Raw genomic sequence first — 18,314 nt, 5'->3', positions numbered from 1 at the left:
TTGTGTGTTACATAGTATGACCACTTTCGCGCAATGCTATTTTTATTCACAAGTTTCTTTGAAAAAAAAAAAAAAAAAGCTTTGCTACTGTGTTTATGTGTAAATTATGAAATGATTTAAAAAAAAAAAACACAAGACAGCTTAACTTAACCCTTCTTCCTAAATTCGTTTACAATTGTGTGTAACAATTTGGCCAAAAAATGGACCGGAAGAAGGCGATGCCGCTTATCAAAAGCGAAGACGAGCTGTCCAAGTGCATCGAAATACTGCGAATAAAAAGGCAGGAAATTCACGAGCAAATATTAAAGGTACAAAAATGGAAGAAGTTGTGGTGAACGCATTTAGGCCCACGGGTTACATGCGTTTTTTACGTGTACTTCGGAGCGACACATGAGCTGATTTTTGTGAAGCTCATTAATTGCCTGCTTCTGCCAAATTTCATCTCTCCCTTTTCCTCTCCCCCCCCCTTTCTGCCGCTTACCTCCAACATGAGGAAGAGGACAAAGAAAGAATGCAGAAGGAGATCGCCATGCTGAACGAAAAGCTACAAGAGGTGTGCCATAGTATAACCAAGAAGCTACAAACACGCTTAGAATATGACCGAACGATTAAAGAAACATCTGCAGCGTACACAAAAATAAGAGAGTCTGCCAAGTCTCTATTGCACATTTTAAAAAGGGAAGAGAATCATCTAGGGAGTAAACTATACAGTGGGGCATCGGAGGATGATTTTAAGTCGCTCAGGGAATTGAGGAATATTCACCACCATTAAGAGTGGGTTTTGCAAAGTTGGTTCTTTTTGAGAGGACAGCCCTATCAATTTAAGAAAAAAAAAAAATGCCTATCTCCAAGTGGAAGCAAGAAAAAGTATGGGCACCTCGATCTGCGCATATGCGTAGAGACATTTTAACTGAATTCCCTTCCCCCCTGCACAGCAATTCTGTTGAGGAAAAAATTAGGGAGAAAGGATAAAATGGCACTGCTAACAAGTGATAACGGTATGACACGGAGGGCACTTCCGCAAGGAGGACGCATTTTACATGTAACACCTGGGAGAGTAATAACTCGGAGGGAGGAAGCAGCGTGGCTATATTAATATCTTCACAAGTGTATGTGTGGGGATCCCCCTCCCCCAAAAGAAAATATAAGCCCTTTGTCTATGTAGCTAAAATTTGACTGATACTTTGTCCAAATAATATCTTAGCTTGAAAAAAATGTTTTGTAAATTTAGGAAGCCCATCAGTTATGGCTCACTTTATCGTAGAAGAATGGTCTCCTCTTTTTAACAATTTCGAAACGGACCAGGTGCAAGTATCTTTTTTATACACACAATGACGCCATCCACCAAGGAGGGCAGGGCAGTGAATGTGTCACAATTTAAAAGCTTTTTTTATTTCATTTGGGGTATCTTCCCAATATTACATGCAATTTTTAAAGTGTACATTTTTTGAGCAACACGATTGCATCGTTGTATGTACATGCACGGTTTTAAATTTTACGTCACTCACCATTTTGGCTTGTTGTTTACACACATTTAGATAATAACAGCCTGTGTAACTTTGTCAACAGCGTGTGCACCGCTCGAGTAGCGTCCAAGCAACGTTCAAGCAGCGGTTACTCATCGCGCATGAATCGATTATCTTCCATTTGTTAACATGAGAGGAATGTAAGGTAAAATGGGTCCCTTGTTTGAGAGATGTGCAGGGTGCCATGTCGCAGAAAGGTCGTGATGCCACGCAAGTGGTGCGTCTTAGGGACTTATAGCCCCCTTCCCCAATATGAAGTTGTTCCAGAGCGGAAGGGGAACTCTCAAATAAGCGCTTTTCAAAATGGGTGAACTCGCAAATTGGTGCGAAACGAATGTGTGCAAAAATAAAAAAAAAAAAAAGGTTTCCCTTTTTATTATAAACGGATAGCGCAGCTGTTTAGCGCTTATTACATTTTCTACACCCGTAGGTTGGCGGAACGGTGATTATAAAAATTGGGGCGGCGTTTTTTTTTTTTTTTTTTTTTTCGAAGGTTCTTCCCCTCGTACGTTTATTATATGTATGTATAAAGAATGTGCGAGCGTGAGTTTTTTTTTTTTTTTACATAAGCGGAGGAAAGAAGCAATTTGTTTTGATTTTTCCACCCCCATGAATGCATCTGGTATGTTTTATGTTACATTGTTCCCTTCAGCTGAGTTATTTTCGGATTGAAAATTTTTCTCCTTTTTCGAAAATGCCCGCAGCGCACAGGTAGGAGGTAATAAACTGGGCGATGTTTTAACATTGGCATTTGCAAGGGCCACATTTCTTCGCGGTGGCCATCCGACGAGTTTCCATCCGACGAGTTGGCATCCGACGAGTTGGCACCGACGGGTAAATCAAGATGAACGCCCCGGGGAAGGAAAAGCGGCTGTCGCTCCTGATATGTCGCGTCAATATGCTGATAAATCTGCTGCAAAGTAGACTTGCATTCCCATTGATATACCCATTCAACACCACCGCACTGAACAATGAGAAGTCGTTAGAGTTGTACTTAAAGAAATTAAGGAAGGATGGAAATTTTAACGAAGAAGCTTTTATGAAAACACTTGCATTTATAACACCATCTATCATAACCCTAACGAAGTTAGTACACGTTTTGAAGGCAGGTCATTCTTTATGTAACTATTCTGGAATGTCAACCAAATTAAGATATACGGACCGGAGGCGAAGTGCTAGTGTCTTAAAGCAACATGAGACAAAATTGCATTTACTGAAACCACAGGTGTGGAGATTGTTAAAGCCTAATGATGAAATGAACACGAAACATTTGAGGTGGAGGAAGTGACCACAACAAAGGGAAACGGGGTCAAAGTTTGCACGAAGTGCTTTGGCGGGTCCCCTCAGGGAGGAAGGGGGGAAAATGGGGTGAGGCAAACATACAGTAAAACGAAATGGGGTGAGGTGAAGCAAACATAAAGTAAAACTAAATGGGGTGAAAACTGTTATGCGAAGTGAAAGATTTAACAGCATGTGGAGAGAGACATGGGAAGGTTCTTGTATCCCCCCCATTGGTGAAGTGAAGAGTGACGTGAATTAATTAGCGGTTCGATGTGCTGTGCGCTTTCTGTAGGGTGATCAAATTGGGAGACCCCCTCATCGGGTGAATGACAAAATTGTGCCATAACAATTGGAAGGTCTGGCTGAGCGACGAGTTGGGAGGGCTCATGATATATTGGAAGCTTTTTCCTTTTTGGCATGGTCAAGAAATGAAGCGCTGCATGTTGATAGGGGTGTGGATTCGCCATGTGGAGGCTGCAATAAGGAGGTGCCTCTCTCCTGGGGTGCTTCTCCCCTGGGGTGCCCCTCCCCTGCGACGCTTCTTCCCTGCGACGCTTCTTCCCTGCGACGCGTCTTCCCATGAATTCACTTTATGTCAACGCCGAGCTTCTTAAATATATCTTTTATATTTTTATGTCTGTCGAGAATTTTAAGAAATTTCATTTTAATTCTGGGGTCCCTAAGCAGAACTGGCTTGTTAACAATTTTGCAAACGTCTAAATCGTTTTTGTGGCCATCCTCTGAAAATTCTTTCCATCCAACTAAATTGAATTTGTAGCAGGTGCAGTCTTCAAACTGTGAGTTTTTATTGGCCACTTGAGTGGCTTCTCCGTTTTCGTTTCCCTGCTGGAGATTGGTGTTACTAGTCATGTCGCTACTCATGTCGCTACTCATGTTGGCATTACCACTGACCTTACTTTCTGTATGGTTTGAAAATTGGCCTCCATACGGTACGTCAAATTTCTCATCGTGGTGCAAAGTTACGTTGTAGTCATTCGCGTTCATGTTGTTGTCCATGTCATCCTGGTTTAGGTCATTTTTATTGTTATAACTGTGGAGGGCGTGATTCGCGTCGTAGAGGTCGTTGGGATGGTGACTTGGTCGGTTAGAGGCATTCATTACCAAATTATCTTCATTTGAATAATTGTTCATGGGATCGTATGGGTTCTGTTCTTCTCCGTCCATGTCGTAGCCGTGGGTGTTCATATGATCTCTTGGGTCGTACTGGTCGTAGTCATCATGGTGGTCCAGGTTTGGCTCGAAACTTGGGTCGTAGTTGGGGTCGTAATTCGCGTCATAGTTGGGGTCGTAATTCGCGTCATAGTTGGGGTCGTAACTTGGGTCATAGTTGGGGTTGTAACTCGCGTCATAGTTGGGGTTGTACTCTGGGTCGCGGTTCATGTCATGGTTCATGTCGTGGTTCGCATCATAGTTGGAGTCATAGTTCGCCTCTTGTTGATACTCGCCCCTAGCACCTCCCGATGTGTAACCATCGGCGCGCCTTCTGCCAGCGCCCTTCTGGTTGTTCCTTTTGTTAGTCCTCTCCCCAGGTTTAGTAGCATAAATATCATTCTTCACCATATTCATGTTGGTGGGCACCCCCGTGATGTCGTTTCCGATGATGTCATTAACATTGCCGTCTACCCCGCTGTTGCTCGTGTTGTTCGTTTTGTAAACCCGGTTGGTAGTTCTGTTCATTTTGTTTTTATCCTGTGTGTGCATATGTTTTGTGGCTGCATTTTTGGATCCTCCTTTTTGGCCACTTATGATATCCCCTTTGTTAGTGGCCTCAAGGGACATTTCATTATTTTCTCTAACGGTAACGGCTTGCTCATTTTCGTTTTCATTTTCTTTTTCGTTTTCCTTTCCGTTTAGGTTACCGCTGCCATCATTATTGGCGGCATTGTTGGCGGCATTGTTGGCGGAATTGTTGGCGGCATTGTTAGCTTCGTAATCATCCACGTGCTTGGAGGGGGCCCGAGAGGAGGCAGTTTTTCGGTTCCTAAAATGGTCTTCAAAGGTGTTCTTGTCACTCCTCTTATACTGTTTACCCCCTTTGGTCTGAGCAACCTGTACATTATTTTTAGCATCCATTTTTTTCCTTAACATTTTGTTCTTTTCTTCTTTCAGTAGGGTTATATAATTATACAATGCATGTTGCTCTTCGATTTCTTTAGACTTACTTTCTTGTGATACGTTAAAGAGAGTGAAGCTATTTCTGTCCTGGTCGTTTTCATTTAGATATATTCTCGATTGGATGTCAGCAAAGAGGTGTGAGCAGTGGTCGTATAACTTTTTGTTTACGGAGGGAATGGAGATACTCGCATTCATGTTCTTCACTGTGATGAGGTAATTATCGTCTATGTGCTGGTGGGATTCAAACGACTTGGTTACTTTGTTAAGAACGTTTGGGTCGTAAAAAACGTCGCTCAGTTTTTTAAACAGGAATTGGCTGTTTATCGTCATGTTGGCGTCGTTGAAGATGGAGCAGCACAGGGCGGCGCAATCCTTCGTGTGGGTGGCGGCCGGGTCAGACGCGGCGGGGCCAGACGCGGCAGGGGCATTGTTCGCAGGGTCGCTGTTACTCGTGAGGGCATTGTTCATCGCAGGGTCATTGTTCGCAGATCGCTCCTCAATAGTGCTGCTCTCCTTGGCGGCACCCGATTGTTCATCCTCCTCGGCATTGCGAATATCCTCCTTGGGCTCAGCATCGTTACCTCCTTCAGCATTGTTATCTACTGCAGCATCGTTACCTACTTCAGCATCGTTACCTACTTCAGCATTGTTATCTACTGCAGCGTCGCCCTCGGTGCGTCGCCTCCTCTTCTGGTTAGCTTCCCCCCCGGGTACTACCTGCACCGCTGAGAAGTTTCTCTTCGCAGTTTGGGCTCGATAAATATTCTTCAACTCGTTCATCTCGTAGCAAACGAAAAGGAGAAAAGTCTTAAACGTGATAGTGGGCACGAAGCATGCATTCAAAGTGAGTACTCGTTCTTTTACCAACTTCACCTTGTGGATAAGATTTAAAAGGGCAACTGAGAGGAGGTACAAGGGGGGCTCTGCACCACTTGTTCCGATATCACCATTTTGTTTGTTTCTATTCATACATGTGGATTGAGTCGCCGCTTCGTCTCGTTGTTCCGCTTTGTCATCCACCTTCATCGCATTCGTGTCAGTGCTTCTTGTAATCTCATCACTACAGTCGTCTCTCTTTCCACTTTGAACGTTGTCTCCATTGGGATCATTAAATGGGTTCACTTGATACGATTGGTCATGCAATTTTCTGTTCATACAGCGATGCAGATTTTCCAAACTGTTCAGAAGACCGGATAGGAAGTTCTTCTTGAAGTTATCCACATTGGGTAGGAGAAGCATTGTTTTTTTTTTTTTTTTTCAAAAGTGTTTACTTTGTTTTCGTTTTTCTCTTTAAATTCAGTACTGGTGGAATTGCTTTGAGCTAAATGGTAGGCTTCTCCTGTTTGGTGAAGTCTCTCAGTTTGGTGAAGTCTCTCAGTTTGGTGAATCCTCATCACTCTGTTTACGTGCCGAGTGACTGCTGATACATCGGGGGAGACCAAGTAGTGGAGAATAAAGAGGGAGTTAAAGTTGTAATCAACAATCTGGAAAATTATACTTATTATGATATCTATCACATTTATGTATTGATAAAGCTCAATAATTTTGTAATTCATGTCTTGGATGACGTTACACAAGCAGGAGAAAAATTCCAGGAGGTAGGAGAGGTTTATATGCCTGTTTGGCTTTAGGTAGAAGTCGAACAGGTGAATGAAGGCCATTTCGGTTTCTTCACAGGGTGTCAGTGTGGGAAGCAGCTGGGCTGTTTGCGCGTCATCCATTTTTGTGGCACCCCTTTGTGTGTTCCCCCAATATTGAGTGCTAAACAGGAGTGGGGCGCCTTCCTTCCTACTTTTGCTCCTGTGTACGTACCTAAAGAATAAGTTGGCTAACCCCCTCTGAACTTTGAAGAAGGAGAAAAAAAAGAAAACCCGGTTCTTCACAATTTCGTAAATATTTATCAAACACAGATGTACCGTTTTGAGATCCACGTAATGAGAATATTTGTAGAGTACTTTCTTTTTGTTCTCATCATCGATCACATTTTTCGTGTTTATTAATTCGGCATAGTATTGCACAAAAAATTTGATATACTTTACGTAGTTAGGACACGAAACGAGGACTTTTTGGTTGAGGAAGGAATAGTCTCCGTTGGTACTTCTGGTGCCATTCTCCTTTTGTTCGTCTCGACACGAGGTGAACTGCTCTGCGGGGTTGCGGTTCTTTTGTATGAAGAGGCACTCCTCCTGTTGCTGCAATTGTGGGCATCCATTTGGTCTTTCACATGGAGAGGTTACCACGAGGGGGTTGTTTTGACTGTGTAAAATGGCGTGCTTGTTAAAGAACACGAAGAGCACATAAGCGTAGCCTCGGAAAATCGTGGCGGATAGTTTGACCACATAGCGAATGAGCTCCTGAGGAAAAATATCATTCAAGTTGCGAATCAAGTCGTATAGGATATCAAGCAGCTTCTTCGATGGTAAATAAATTAGTCTTATTAATCTATTGTAATTATTTTTATAGCTGTTAAAAAAACACATGTGAAAAATTTCCAAGAGGAAGGAAAAAAAGTTGGATAGCTCCTTCAGTAGGTAGATCTCCTTATTGAAAGTATAAAAAATGTTACTCAATTGGGTACTGTTGTAGGAATAGAATGAGTAGAAGTTTATTTTGTTCATGCATATGCTTGTCTCGTCATCGTTACTATTCGTGTTATACATGTTTATCTTCTTTAACTGGTTCATAATGCTATATATGTGAGTAAAGAGGATTGAAAAAATCGGGATTCTGTGATTAAGAAGCAGAACACAACAGTACGTGCTCAAAGCGCGACCAATTACGTTATTCGTTTTACTTATTCTTACAATGAAGTTGATGTAATCACACAGATCTTCCAAATTGGTGTACTCTCTTATTTTCAATTCCCTTTTTATTAGATATATTTTTTCCCTCTCCACTTGGCTTAACCTGCTCAGGTTGATATGCTGCTCTACGAGGTGCTCATTTCGCCTGATCTTTTTTAGGATATGTTCCGCACAATTTTCTTCACTTTGGTTTACAAAATTTTTAATTGCATACGGGCATGTCACGCGGATGGAGGCGGTTCGGTTTGGCGATAACACACCGGTGGGTTTTTTCCCCTTCGCATCCAACCCCAGCTGTGGGGAGTAGTCCCCTCCCCAAAGGGGCTGCTTACTCGACTTCTCATCTGTTCTGTCGCAACTTGCGCGATAGAAGTCGTCATCGTTGGCAGCACCAGGATCGACACTATTGGGTCCCTCTTCGCTGATTATCCCTCCCCCCGCGTATTTAAAATTATTGAAGGCGAAACTGTTTTGAAGGCACTGGTCATCCTCCTCACTGTACTGGTCTTTAAATTCTGAAGACAAAAATGATATGCCCCCCCCTCCGACAAGGCTTGCATCTTTGCCACTGCACGGACGTGATAACTGTTTCATCCCTTTCCTGCAAAGGAGTTTTCGTGTCGATAGGAAGGAGATTCCCTTGTAGTTATTCCCAATATAATTCTTCGCCAAGCTATCATCATTGAGTATGTTAAAATTATTGGGGCTATTCGAACCCTCCTCCTTATTGTTATTATTTTCTTTACTAGTTTCATCATCTACATCGCTAAGGTTGAGTGCCAAGTTTCCTATTAATGACCTGTTATGGTGACGATACATCTGTTGGTTGTTTTTTCTATCGGCCTCTATCACTTCTTCATGTTCATCCGTCGAGTGAGCTAAATTGAGAACTCGGAATTGCTCGCACAGATTTTCATTTAAAATTCGCTTCATCACATTTATGTCGCAACAAAGGTATAGCGTTTTGTCTTCATTTTCTTGAAATGCGTCATCTAGCTTGCAGTACATAACGACCCTTTCTAAGTTCTTGCCTTGATTGTCTTGAGCGTTTGGATTACCCATGTTTTCTATGTACAATTCTTCGCTTAATTTTGTGTGTGGGTTTTCATTTGAGGTTTCATTTCCTTCCGTGTTGAATTCCTCACGATAGGTTGACTCACCTGTGGGGTTAACTCTGCTTAGGCTGTTCTCATGGAGGGGGTCTGCGTTGTGGTGATTCGGTTCTCCGTTGTGATGATTCGGTTCTCCGTTGTGGTTGGCCACTTCATCCTGTTCTTCCTTCTTTGTGTCTTCCTCCACGTCGCTTAAGAAGGTATCACAGGGGCGGTCCAGCTCAAGCGCATAACGATCGAACGTTTTTCGGTTCTTCCTGCACACCGCCCATTTGTCATACGGAGAGGTGCAATCTTTTGCAAGGCTCGGGAACTCGTCCTGGTTTTCATCGTGCTCGTTTTTCTCTCCCCCTGTTTGAGGGCACCTGCTTGGTTGCAGACCTTCCGAGTAGGCTTCTTCCTCATTTGCCACATGGTCTTGCGCCTCTTCATTGGGGCTATCACCATTTGGTGGGTTCCCCTTGGATGCGTCCCCTTTGGATGAGTCCCCCTTGGGTGCGTCCCCTTTAGGTGAGTCCCCTTTAGGTGAGTCCCCTTCTGGGTTGGGTTCCCCATCAATTTGGCTGGGCACCTCCGTTGCATGTCCGTCATTTTTGTTTTTCTTTCCCTTTCTGCCTCTAGCCTTGTTTGCGGTTCGTTTACTTTTCGTTTGTTTGCTTCCCCTTGTGGGTTTTTCTTCTTCTGCTGTGTCAGCTTCTCCCACCACGTCAACTTCGTACTCCTGTTTCGTTTTATCGACCTCGTCATCTTCGCATTCCTCCTCTGATTCTCCTACCTCGGTTACTTCCTCCCACTCCGAGTCTTCCATCTGCATGTCCTCCCCCAGCGGGTCTCCCCTCTGTTGCATTTGACTCTGCTGCTCCTTGGCGAGTTCCTCCAAAGATGCACTAGCCTTCTCAGAGTCGAAGCAAATTCCCTTTAAATTCTTGGCAAGGAAAAAGGAGTAAATATAATTTGGAAAAATATTTTTTAAATCAAAAAAAGTCAGAATGAGGAGCAAACCAGATGTACTAAAGGAAGGGAGAACTCTTGTATACTTCAAAACGCATCGAAAAAGGAAAGACTGATTATCACTTGTTTTATTAAACCATAAGTAAAAAATGCGAAGCAAATAAATGATGTTATATCTTAGGAGGAAAACAGACGAATGATGATTGCATTCCGATGTGTTGTTGGATCCCAACCAGTCGGTAAAGCTCAATAACTTGTTCAGCAGAAAAAGGAGAGAATAAAACAACTCGCTATTTCTATACGACTTTAACGAAATAGAATTAGCATTACTCGTTAAGTTGTAGAAAAAATTTAAAAGGATATTCAGAATTGACTTTACGAGAAAGAGAGTTCTTCGTCGATTTTTTAATATTTTGTAAAGGACTCTTCCGCTCATTTTGTTAAAATTGAGGAGAGCTAGTTTGAATGTGTTTCCATTTAGGTAGAAGATACACTTGGTTATCAATTTGATTATGAACTCGAGGTTATTTTCCTGGTAGAGTATCGTTCCTATGTTTTTAAAATTCCCGTGTTCGTGCTTGCTTACGTAATTGGCGTTGGCCAAGAAGGGCCCGTCTTCCAGCTGGCCGCCACCACTGAGCAGGTTGCTGTTGTCGTTGCCTCCGCTGTTACCGCTGTTACCGTTGTTACCGCTGTTGCCGCTATTACCGCTGTTACCGCTGTTACCGCTGTACTTACCACTGCTGTGGTTGTGTTTTTTCCTCTCCTTGGCGCTCTCGCCCCGTATCGGCTTGTTCGTCTCATCAATTTTGTCATTTTTCACGAATATATAATTACTGTGGTGCACTTCGTCGCTATGAAAAACACCTTGCCTGTTAAGGTAAAAAAAGTCCCCCTCTTCTTGCATCAAGTACTTCTGATCTTCTTCCCCCTCCAGTGTGCCCTTCGGTCTAAGCCCATTTTCATCATACAACTTGGAAAAGAAATTTACATTGGGGCACAAATTCATGTAGTAGTAGAGTAGGTTCAGAGGTAGAAAAGGATACGTGGTGGTGTCTATCTTCCTATTTGGGGGGTAACTCTCTTGGGGGGTATCATCCAGTTCTTCTAACAATTCTACGTATTGGTGATTTGTGCTGCTGCCACTACCCAGGCGCGAGCAGTTCTTCGAGGAATTGTTTATATAAATGTCGTTGTTCAGCTTGCAGTTGTAATTATTTAACTCCTTTGATTTTTTCAGTACGTACTTGCTGTCCTTTTCTACTTTGCAGTTTTCGATTATTTTTGTGACATTTGGTGTGTAGGTCGACTTTAGGGGGGGTAAGTCCAGGTACATTTTTTCCTTTTTCTTTATGCGTTCTTTGATTTGGTCGACCAGGCTTTGCGCAGGGGCGCTCGGGTCGGCCTCCCATGCGTTGGCGGCCTGCTGTGTGTTAGCGGCCTGCTGTGAGTTAGCGACCTGATTCGCTGCTTCCCCCCCAGTGGCGTTACTAAGCACGTTGAGGAGCCTACCTTCGTAGAGCTCCTTCTTCCTCCCCGGAGACATTTCGTTGAACTTCTTCTTCTCATAGCGATAGAGGTCGGAGTACAATCCCTTCAGGTTATCATACAAGTAGAGGTAGTTATTATAAAACAGCTTGTCATTACTTAGATAATTTTTCAGTAGAATTCTATTTGGAAAATTACTATTCAGATTACCAAAGGAGTAGTCTTTGTTCTTTTTCACCTCCCCTGTGATGTTTTTGATTTCTTCAAGGCACACATATATGGAGTAGCCCAGGTGGTACACATAATGCCCAGACTCATCATAAAAAATTAAGTTGTAAACAATTCCGAGGAGGTATCTGATGGTGACTAGAATGCATTCGTTGGTGTTGTTACTCACATGAGAGTTACTCAGTCCGTGTGTTTTATCCATATTTGTTAATGTATCAATTGTGGATGATTGTACCCCCTTTCGTTTGCGCTCACTCTCCTTCTCTGTGCCTTCTCTTTTTTCGTCTTCTTGGCCCAAATTCATACAATTGGGCTTGCTAGTTGCTGGGCCCCCACTTGAAAGTCCTTCTTCGTATAACTTTTCCATGTAGATAAAGTAATACAATAAATGAATAAGATGGAGGAAGAAGTAATAAAAATTGTCATTGTTGAAGAGGGCCAACTTTGGGAGGGGATAGGAACTTAGGACGTTAAAAAATTTTAAGTGTTCCAAGGATATGTTTCCTCCAGAATTGAAGAAGAGTTGGATTAGTAGGTTGGTCTTGAAAAAAGTCTTCAAGGCGCATAATATGTATGAGCAGTAATTTCTGACATTCTTCATGTCTTTGTAGTTAAACCCATCTAGATATTGATCGTCTGAAAGGTCCCTGTTCCTCAGGACATCGTTGTAGGTGTATATGCACTTGGAGTTGTCATAGAAGAAGTTCTTCTCGTTGAATATGAAATGGTGCTTCAGATTTTCCGCGCTTGCGTTCGGGTCATCCCTTTCGTAAGAGGAGTTGGCTGGGGCAAGGTTCCCTGCTCCTGCTGCTGCTGCTCCTCCTGCTGCTACTGCTCCTCCTGCTGCTCCTCCGCTGCACCCGCTGTCAGTGTTGCCCCGGGGGATTAGGCCCCCCCCGCCGATTGGGTCGTCCCCCTCGGGCAGGGGCTTGGTCCCACTGACTTGGCCACGTTCGCTATAGGGGTCCTCAAATTCGTGAGAGGATGGGTCATTTTCACTGGCCTTCTCTGTCCTACCACCCTTGGCTTCACTCGCGCTGTCATACGAATTTGATGCAGCTTCATTCGACTTTGTTTTAAAGAGTTGAATTTTGGCCCCCACATTTGAAAGCTCAGTAGTGTCCGCGCCTTTGGTCCTGCTGGAATCGATCATTTGGTCAGTGCCTGGGCCATCCACTTGGCCTGTCATCAATTGGTTCACCTTTCCATTGAGGTCTTTCATTTTTTTATTTATAAGTAGACATATGCTTTTGTACAATTTCTCGAAAATCGCGAAATTGTAATTTAGTAAGAAATTAATTCCACCTGAACAGTTCAGGAAATAAAACAAAAAGTCGTTCACAGCCGTTACAAAAGCAATGTCATAGGAATTTAAAAACAGGGAGCTTTTTAAATAAATTTCAAATTCTTTTAAAATGTACAGAAAAAGAATAAAAAATTTATTTCGCTTTAAGTATGAAATGACATAATGATGTAATTTGTGCAGGTAATAATTTTTTTTTTTTTTTCATCTAAAATAAAAATTTCCTCCTCGTAGGATTCGTCGTAGCAACTGTTTTTACTCTCTGGCCTACAGCTGTGTTGAAATAATTCTTTGTGAACATTCTTCAACTCGCAAATCAGCTTGGACGTGACGGTTTGGCTAAACAGCTTCTTCTCATAGCTCCTCCTCTGCACGACGATGTGCATCACGGCTCTTTCGAAGCTGCTGATGTGCTGGTACAGCTTCACTCTGCAGAGGATGATTCCGAGCAACCTCTTCGCGTTGTACCTACGGTAGGGATGGCAATGAGGAAGGGACACATGTGGAATACTTGGTGCTTAGTGAGTTGCGTAAAAAATGGGGAAACACAACTTGCAGAAAAAATAAAGCGAGCGGGTAGCTGGTGCTAGGCAAAACAAAAAGACCCGAGGGCCTACGCGTGGGACTATGCGGGCGGCATGGCTTACCTCTTCATTTTGTTGTTTGAGGACACCTTGAGCAATTTCTGGTAGGGCGTTTCTCCATTCTCGTCCACCTGCAGGGGGGTAAAAAAGAAAAAAAAAAAAGATAAAACAAAAAAATGAGTAACAAAAAAACGAGTGGCAAAAAAAAGAGTAGCAAAAAAAAGAGTAACAAAATGATAAGCATTATCATTTGCTGTTCCCTTTCCCTGCGCTGCTGACTGGGCAGGTGCTGTAGCACACACCACATGCACACGTTCACTCATGGAGGGCACATGTGTAATCGCGCCGTGCCGCGTCACGCTGTACTTCCTCCAATTGCTGTTCCCCCCAAAAAGGAGAAAACAAAATTGCAAAGTTGCAAAGCAGTTTCGCGGTACCCGCGAGGGTGACCATATGCGCACGTACAACCCCCCACTGTCTAGCTTAATAAATATGCACACTCGCATGGAGGTGCAATTTGGGCGAATGCTTTCAAATTGGCTTCATCTCCCCTTCGAGGAGTGTTGTTCCCATATGGGAAAAAAAGAGGCAAATTCACGAAATGGCACAGTGTGCTTTACGTAGCAAACAAATGAACTCGCGCCGGTGTGCGGAGGGGGCGGTTATAGAGCTGGCGAAGGTGATGGTGATGAGGGTGGATAAACAACTGGGTGTGAATAATGCTGGTGCAAAAACGCAGGTGTCGAGTGGCGATGAGTACGACAAAACGGAAAACAAATGAGGCATTTAAAATGCGTTGGGCACGTATATCATTTCGTCGTTGTATGGAGGGGAAAAAATACTATGTAATGGGAGCTAAGGGGAGGGGATAGAGCTCGCATCGCATTGTTCGCCTCCGCATGGCGTCAAGAAGAAAATAAAACACGAAAAATGAAACAAAAAAAAAAAAAAAAATGTGGCAAGCGGACAGCGGACGAATCAACGGAACCGCTGCAAATTGCTACGACACGTAGGCCAACCAAAACACTTGGGTAAATCCCCCTGGGAAAATGCTCTACGTGAGTGAGCATACACAGAAGTGTCACGGTTATTTCACACCGAGGGGTAACAAACGTGTACATAAAAAAAAAAAAATGCCTCCTCTATGCTTACAAAAAATACATAAGAAGGGTGGGAAAACGCACAAGGCGATCTTCCACATGGCTGCAACAGATAGAAATGTTTGTGAAGCACAACACAATAGGATGCAAATATAAACACACGAGCGCGCTCGTCTACATGGCATATACATACGAATGTACGCTCAGGGGGGGGAACGCGCAAAAGGGTTGGGGTCCAGCAGGACGTATCTCTCGAAGTGCATGCGCACCTCTCTCGTTTTTTTTCTATATTTTGTTTTACTTTATTTTACGTTTTTTACTTTATTTTACATTTTTTACTTTTTTTATTTTCTTTTTTTTAATTTCTTTTCTTTTTCTTTTTTTTCAACTTACATAGCTGCAAAAGTGACTCATGACATAGGCATCTGATATGAGCGCGATGAGGGATTTCAAAATGGAGGTCTTAATTTTCCAGGACGAAAAGAAGTAAACGTTATTAACACTGAGCATGTCAACTAAATTGATCAAGACATGGGGGTGTTGGGGGTCCATATAAATCATGTGCGAATTGAAATTCATATGTATTAGGTCCTTGGCTAGCTCGGAATAAAGTGCACATCTCCTAAGTAATAACAAACAACCTAATATATCGCACGTCTTAATTTCGGTGTACTTTGCATAGTTAAAAAGAAAGTTGTCCTGATCTTTTTTTATTTGATTGAATATGTAGAAGATCCACATCATCCCATATTTAATAATTTTCCTATACGTTATGCAATCGTCCTTTGAAATGTATTTTCTGATTTTATACAATTCGGTAAATTCGTTTAGTATCTTTATTATGAGTTCATTGTCCGGTGGGATGAAGCATGTCATGCTCTCTTTTTTGATGGGATTTTTTTCACTTTCCTTTTCGTTCATGTCAATGACATCACTGGTGTGTTCCTGCGATTGTTTTGTTTGTGTCGCTTCGATGTTTTCCCCATTTATCTGCTTACTTTCGAGGGGGCTATTATGGTCGTCTTCATTTTTTTCCCCTTTCGTGGCATCTTCACAGTTTGAGTTTGCAATCTGATCCGCATTATTTTTTAGGAACTGTTCCTCTAGGAGGTCAGACAGGTGCTTCAGTCGAAGCAGTTGCTGCGGATGGTGCGATTCCCCAGGTTGGCCAATTTCACCAATTCCGCCCAGTTTGCTGGGTCCACCGCCCTCATCCTGTGTACCCCCGAGGGGCCAATCAATTTTGTCGAAATAATTTCCCTCACTGGGCTGCTTCGAAATGAGCTTCTCATCAATAAGCGTGTTGATGTTATACGTTCTAATATCGACGGGTCTCCTGGGGACATACAAATCGTCCTTCTCCAAGTCTATGTTTTCAACGTCAAGTGTGTCTTCGCCGATCTTGCTCCTGAGGTTACCGTCTAGGAGGTTTTCTCGGTAGGATCTGCAAATGGGTTGTGTGTGGTGGGTGACATAAAGATGTTGCTACGAAATCGACTGTATACAAGATGACCGCGTTAATGGTGAAGAACGAGAAAAATTGCCATCATCGAGGTGACTTTTCCCTGCAGCACTTACATCAACGCGTCGGTTATTTCCTCCGGTTGACCCAACACGATGAGAGAGAGGGTCTTGAAATTCCCCTTAATGATTATTTTGTCAACGAGGAGAGAAGAATCGACAACAGAGGAACTACTTGGAGTAGCAAACAAAAGCCGATTTTTAAAATTATAAGACACAGGATAAAGCTGCTTGTAATACTGAGAGGTGTACTTATTTATTACATTGACATAGATGCACAAATTGCAGTCATTAGGAGAGGGGGTGGTCTTCCCTTCAAATTCTAAGTTGTTAAAAATTTTATCATTATTGGAGAGGACAAGAATGGCAGATAACTGAACTAGGTGGTTTGTAAAATTTACTTCTTCAACAAAAGAAGGGAAGAGAGAGTTGGTCTCTTCTTTTAGTACATTTTTATCGTTACTTCTGTACACAGTCTCGTTAAATTTGTTTTGATTTTTTATGTCTTCTTCTGTTTTTTCTATATGAAATGAACAGACAGGTGTTTGTGAATTTATGAAAGTATTATAATTAATGTTATCCTGTCCGAAGTAATTTTTTTTATAAACAGTCGTTCTTGTGATATCCTTGCTACTTCTATTGATGCTATTTTTGCTAAAGTATATTTGATTGGCTTTTATATTTTCTGCCTTCATATGTTGGTGGCTACTATTTAGGGATAAATTTCCAAAGGTCATCATTCCATGGTTCCCTTTTTTTGTCCGAAGGTCACTGTTTCTTTTATGAAATTTGTTAATATATCTATTGTTATATACTGATGCGGGATGTTTTGCATTTCTTCCATACTTTCTGTTTCTTTGGCTTGATGGGTTTTTTGCCCCCACGCCTCGTTTCCCCTCCTCCTCGTGGTCCTTCTTTTCCTTGCTCAGGTACATTTTTCGAGCGACGGGTAGCAGTCGTATTAAGGGGAAAGAAATTGGGTGAAAGAAGAACAGCGGGAGTGTGTTCTCCCGACGTTTGCAGCTATGTGCGCCTCTTTCCGCTTTTACGTGTGAACACGTTTGCAGATGCGCTACTGTGGGGGGAATTCCCACATGTAATGTGGTGGCATTCACTCAGGGGGGTTAGAAGGAGCGACTTACATGTACCCCCCTCCCCTTGCCTCGGCACATACAGAGCAAGTATATGTATGTCCCTTTATCTACGTAGGTGAAGATATGCGTCGTGGGGGGAAGTTCATAGCAGGCGGTACAAACATACGCACGGGGTGGGAGTGACGGTGTGGTAAATAAAATGTATACGCACGAATGTAGAAACGTATGAACAAAAAGGGAGCGCTCTTGGGAAGATTAAAGGGATGGGATGCTAGAAGGAAATGAGGGGAAAAAAAAAAATGCCTCGTTGAGCTTTTCTTTTTTTTTTTGTTTCTTATTTTTTGTTTTTCCTTCCTGCGAGAAACGTTTAACCGAGGGACCGAATCGGCAGGGTTGCACCCTCCTTCCTTTGTTCGTCCGGTGGTCAGCTCAGTCCTCTGACTGTGCGACAGCTCCACGGAGAAAAACGCTGAGCGGCCGCTTTCGCCAAGCTGTAGAATGGGGGCCAGTCATTCAGAGGCTCATTTTGAAGAGTTAATTGTTTTCAGTTAAAAGGGTTGCGTTCTTCACGTATCGCGCATGCGTGGAGTTGGTACATGCTAGGAAATTTGAAAAAAAAAAAAATGGTCACAAAATGTGGGTAAAGGGTGAAGGGTGAACGATAAATGGTGAATGGTGAAGGGTGAATGGTGAACGGGTACTACTTTGTAAAAACGTTCGCGAAATTTACGTGTGGTGAGTAAAACAGGAAAGTACATAAAGGGGGTAGGAAAAAACGCGAAAGTGCCAAGCTAGCGTGAGTGAGAGAAGTAATATAAAGCTGTAGCAGTGGTATGCGAAGTTTTGCAGAGCTTTGCCGTTTTGCAGAGCTATGCAAGTTTTGCTTCGAAGGAAAAGGAGCTCTCGTTTCTTTTGCGACTGGGATATATGCAGTGTATACAATACGACACGGTATAATGCTACATACGTACAATGCATACAGTAACACTTCCGTACGACGTGCGCTTAGGCGTTATGTACGTGGCTCAGCCAATTTGTGCTTGGCGTGCTAGCATGGCTTGAAAAAAAAAATATACTCATGCGGCCTACAAAATGCGTGCATGTTAAAATTGTACGTTTGGGCATATATAGCTGGGGGAACGGGGGGAAGGAAAAAAAAAAAAAGAAGGGANNAAGACAAAAAAAG

The 18,314-nt window shown here is 42.8% G+C and overlaps 4 protein-coding genes across 4 annotated transcripts; 2 read left to right on the top strand and 2 right to left on the bottom strand.

Moving 5' to 3' along the window:
* Positions 1–200: 200 nt before the first annotated feature.
* Positions 201–772, top strand: PCYB_111450 (hypothetical protein; the record flags this gene model as incomplete). The annotated part of the gene is made up of 2 exons (XM_004223023.1): positions 201–308; positions 494–772. 2 exons carry the CDS (start codon positions 201–203, stop codon positions 770–772), a joined length of 387 nt encoding a protein of 128 aa, XP_004223071.1.
* A 1,598-nt stretch (positions 773–2,370) lies between these two features.
* On the top strand, positions 2,371–2,814 carry PCYB_111440 (hypothetical protein; the record flags this gene model as incomplete). The annotated part of the gene is made up of 2 exons (XM_004223022.1): positions 2,371–2,706; positions 2,752–2,814. The coding sequence occupies 2 exons, from the start codon at positions 2,371–2,373 to the stop codon at positions 2,812–2,814; spliced, it is 399 nt and encodes a 132-aa protein (XP_004223070.1).
* Positions 2,815–6,814: 4,000 nt separating this feature from the next.
* PCYB_111430 (hypothetical protein) lies at positions 6,815–12,748 on the bottom strand (the record flags this gene model as incomplete). The annotated part of the gene is made up of 1 exon (XM_004223021.1): positions 6,815–12,748. A coding segment is annotated over one exon (5,934 nt), but the record flags the coding sequence as incomplete, so codon positions are not given.
* A 2,158-nt stretch (positions 12,749–14,906) lies between these two features.
* PCYB_111420 (hypothetical protein) lies at positions 14,907–16,969 on the bottom strand (the record flags this gene model as incomplete). The annotated part of the gene is made up of 2 exons (XM_004223020.1): positions 14,907–15,957; positions 16,092–16,969. Coding segments are annotated over 2 exons (1,929 nt in total), but the record flags the coding sequence as incomplete, so codon positions are not given.
* Between the last annotated feature and the right edge of the window lie 1,345 nt (positions 16,970–18,314).

Source organism: Plasmodium cynomolgi, chromosome 11 (genome assembly GCF_000321355.1).
Source record: "Plasmodium cynomolgi strain B DNA, chromosome 11, whole genome shotgun sequence".
Lineage (NCBI taxonomy): Eukaryota > Apicomplexa > Aconoidasida > Haemosporida > Plasmodiidae > Plasmodium > Plasmodium cynomolgi.
The sequence above is the reverse complement of the archived record's forward strand: the minus strand, read 5'-3'. Positions and strand labels throughout refer to the sequence as shown.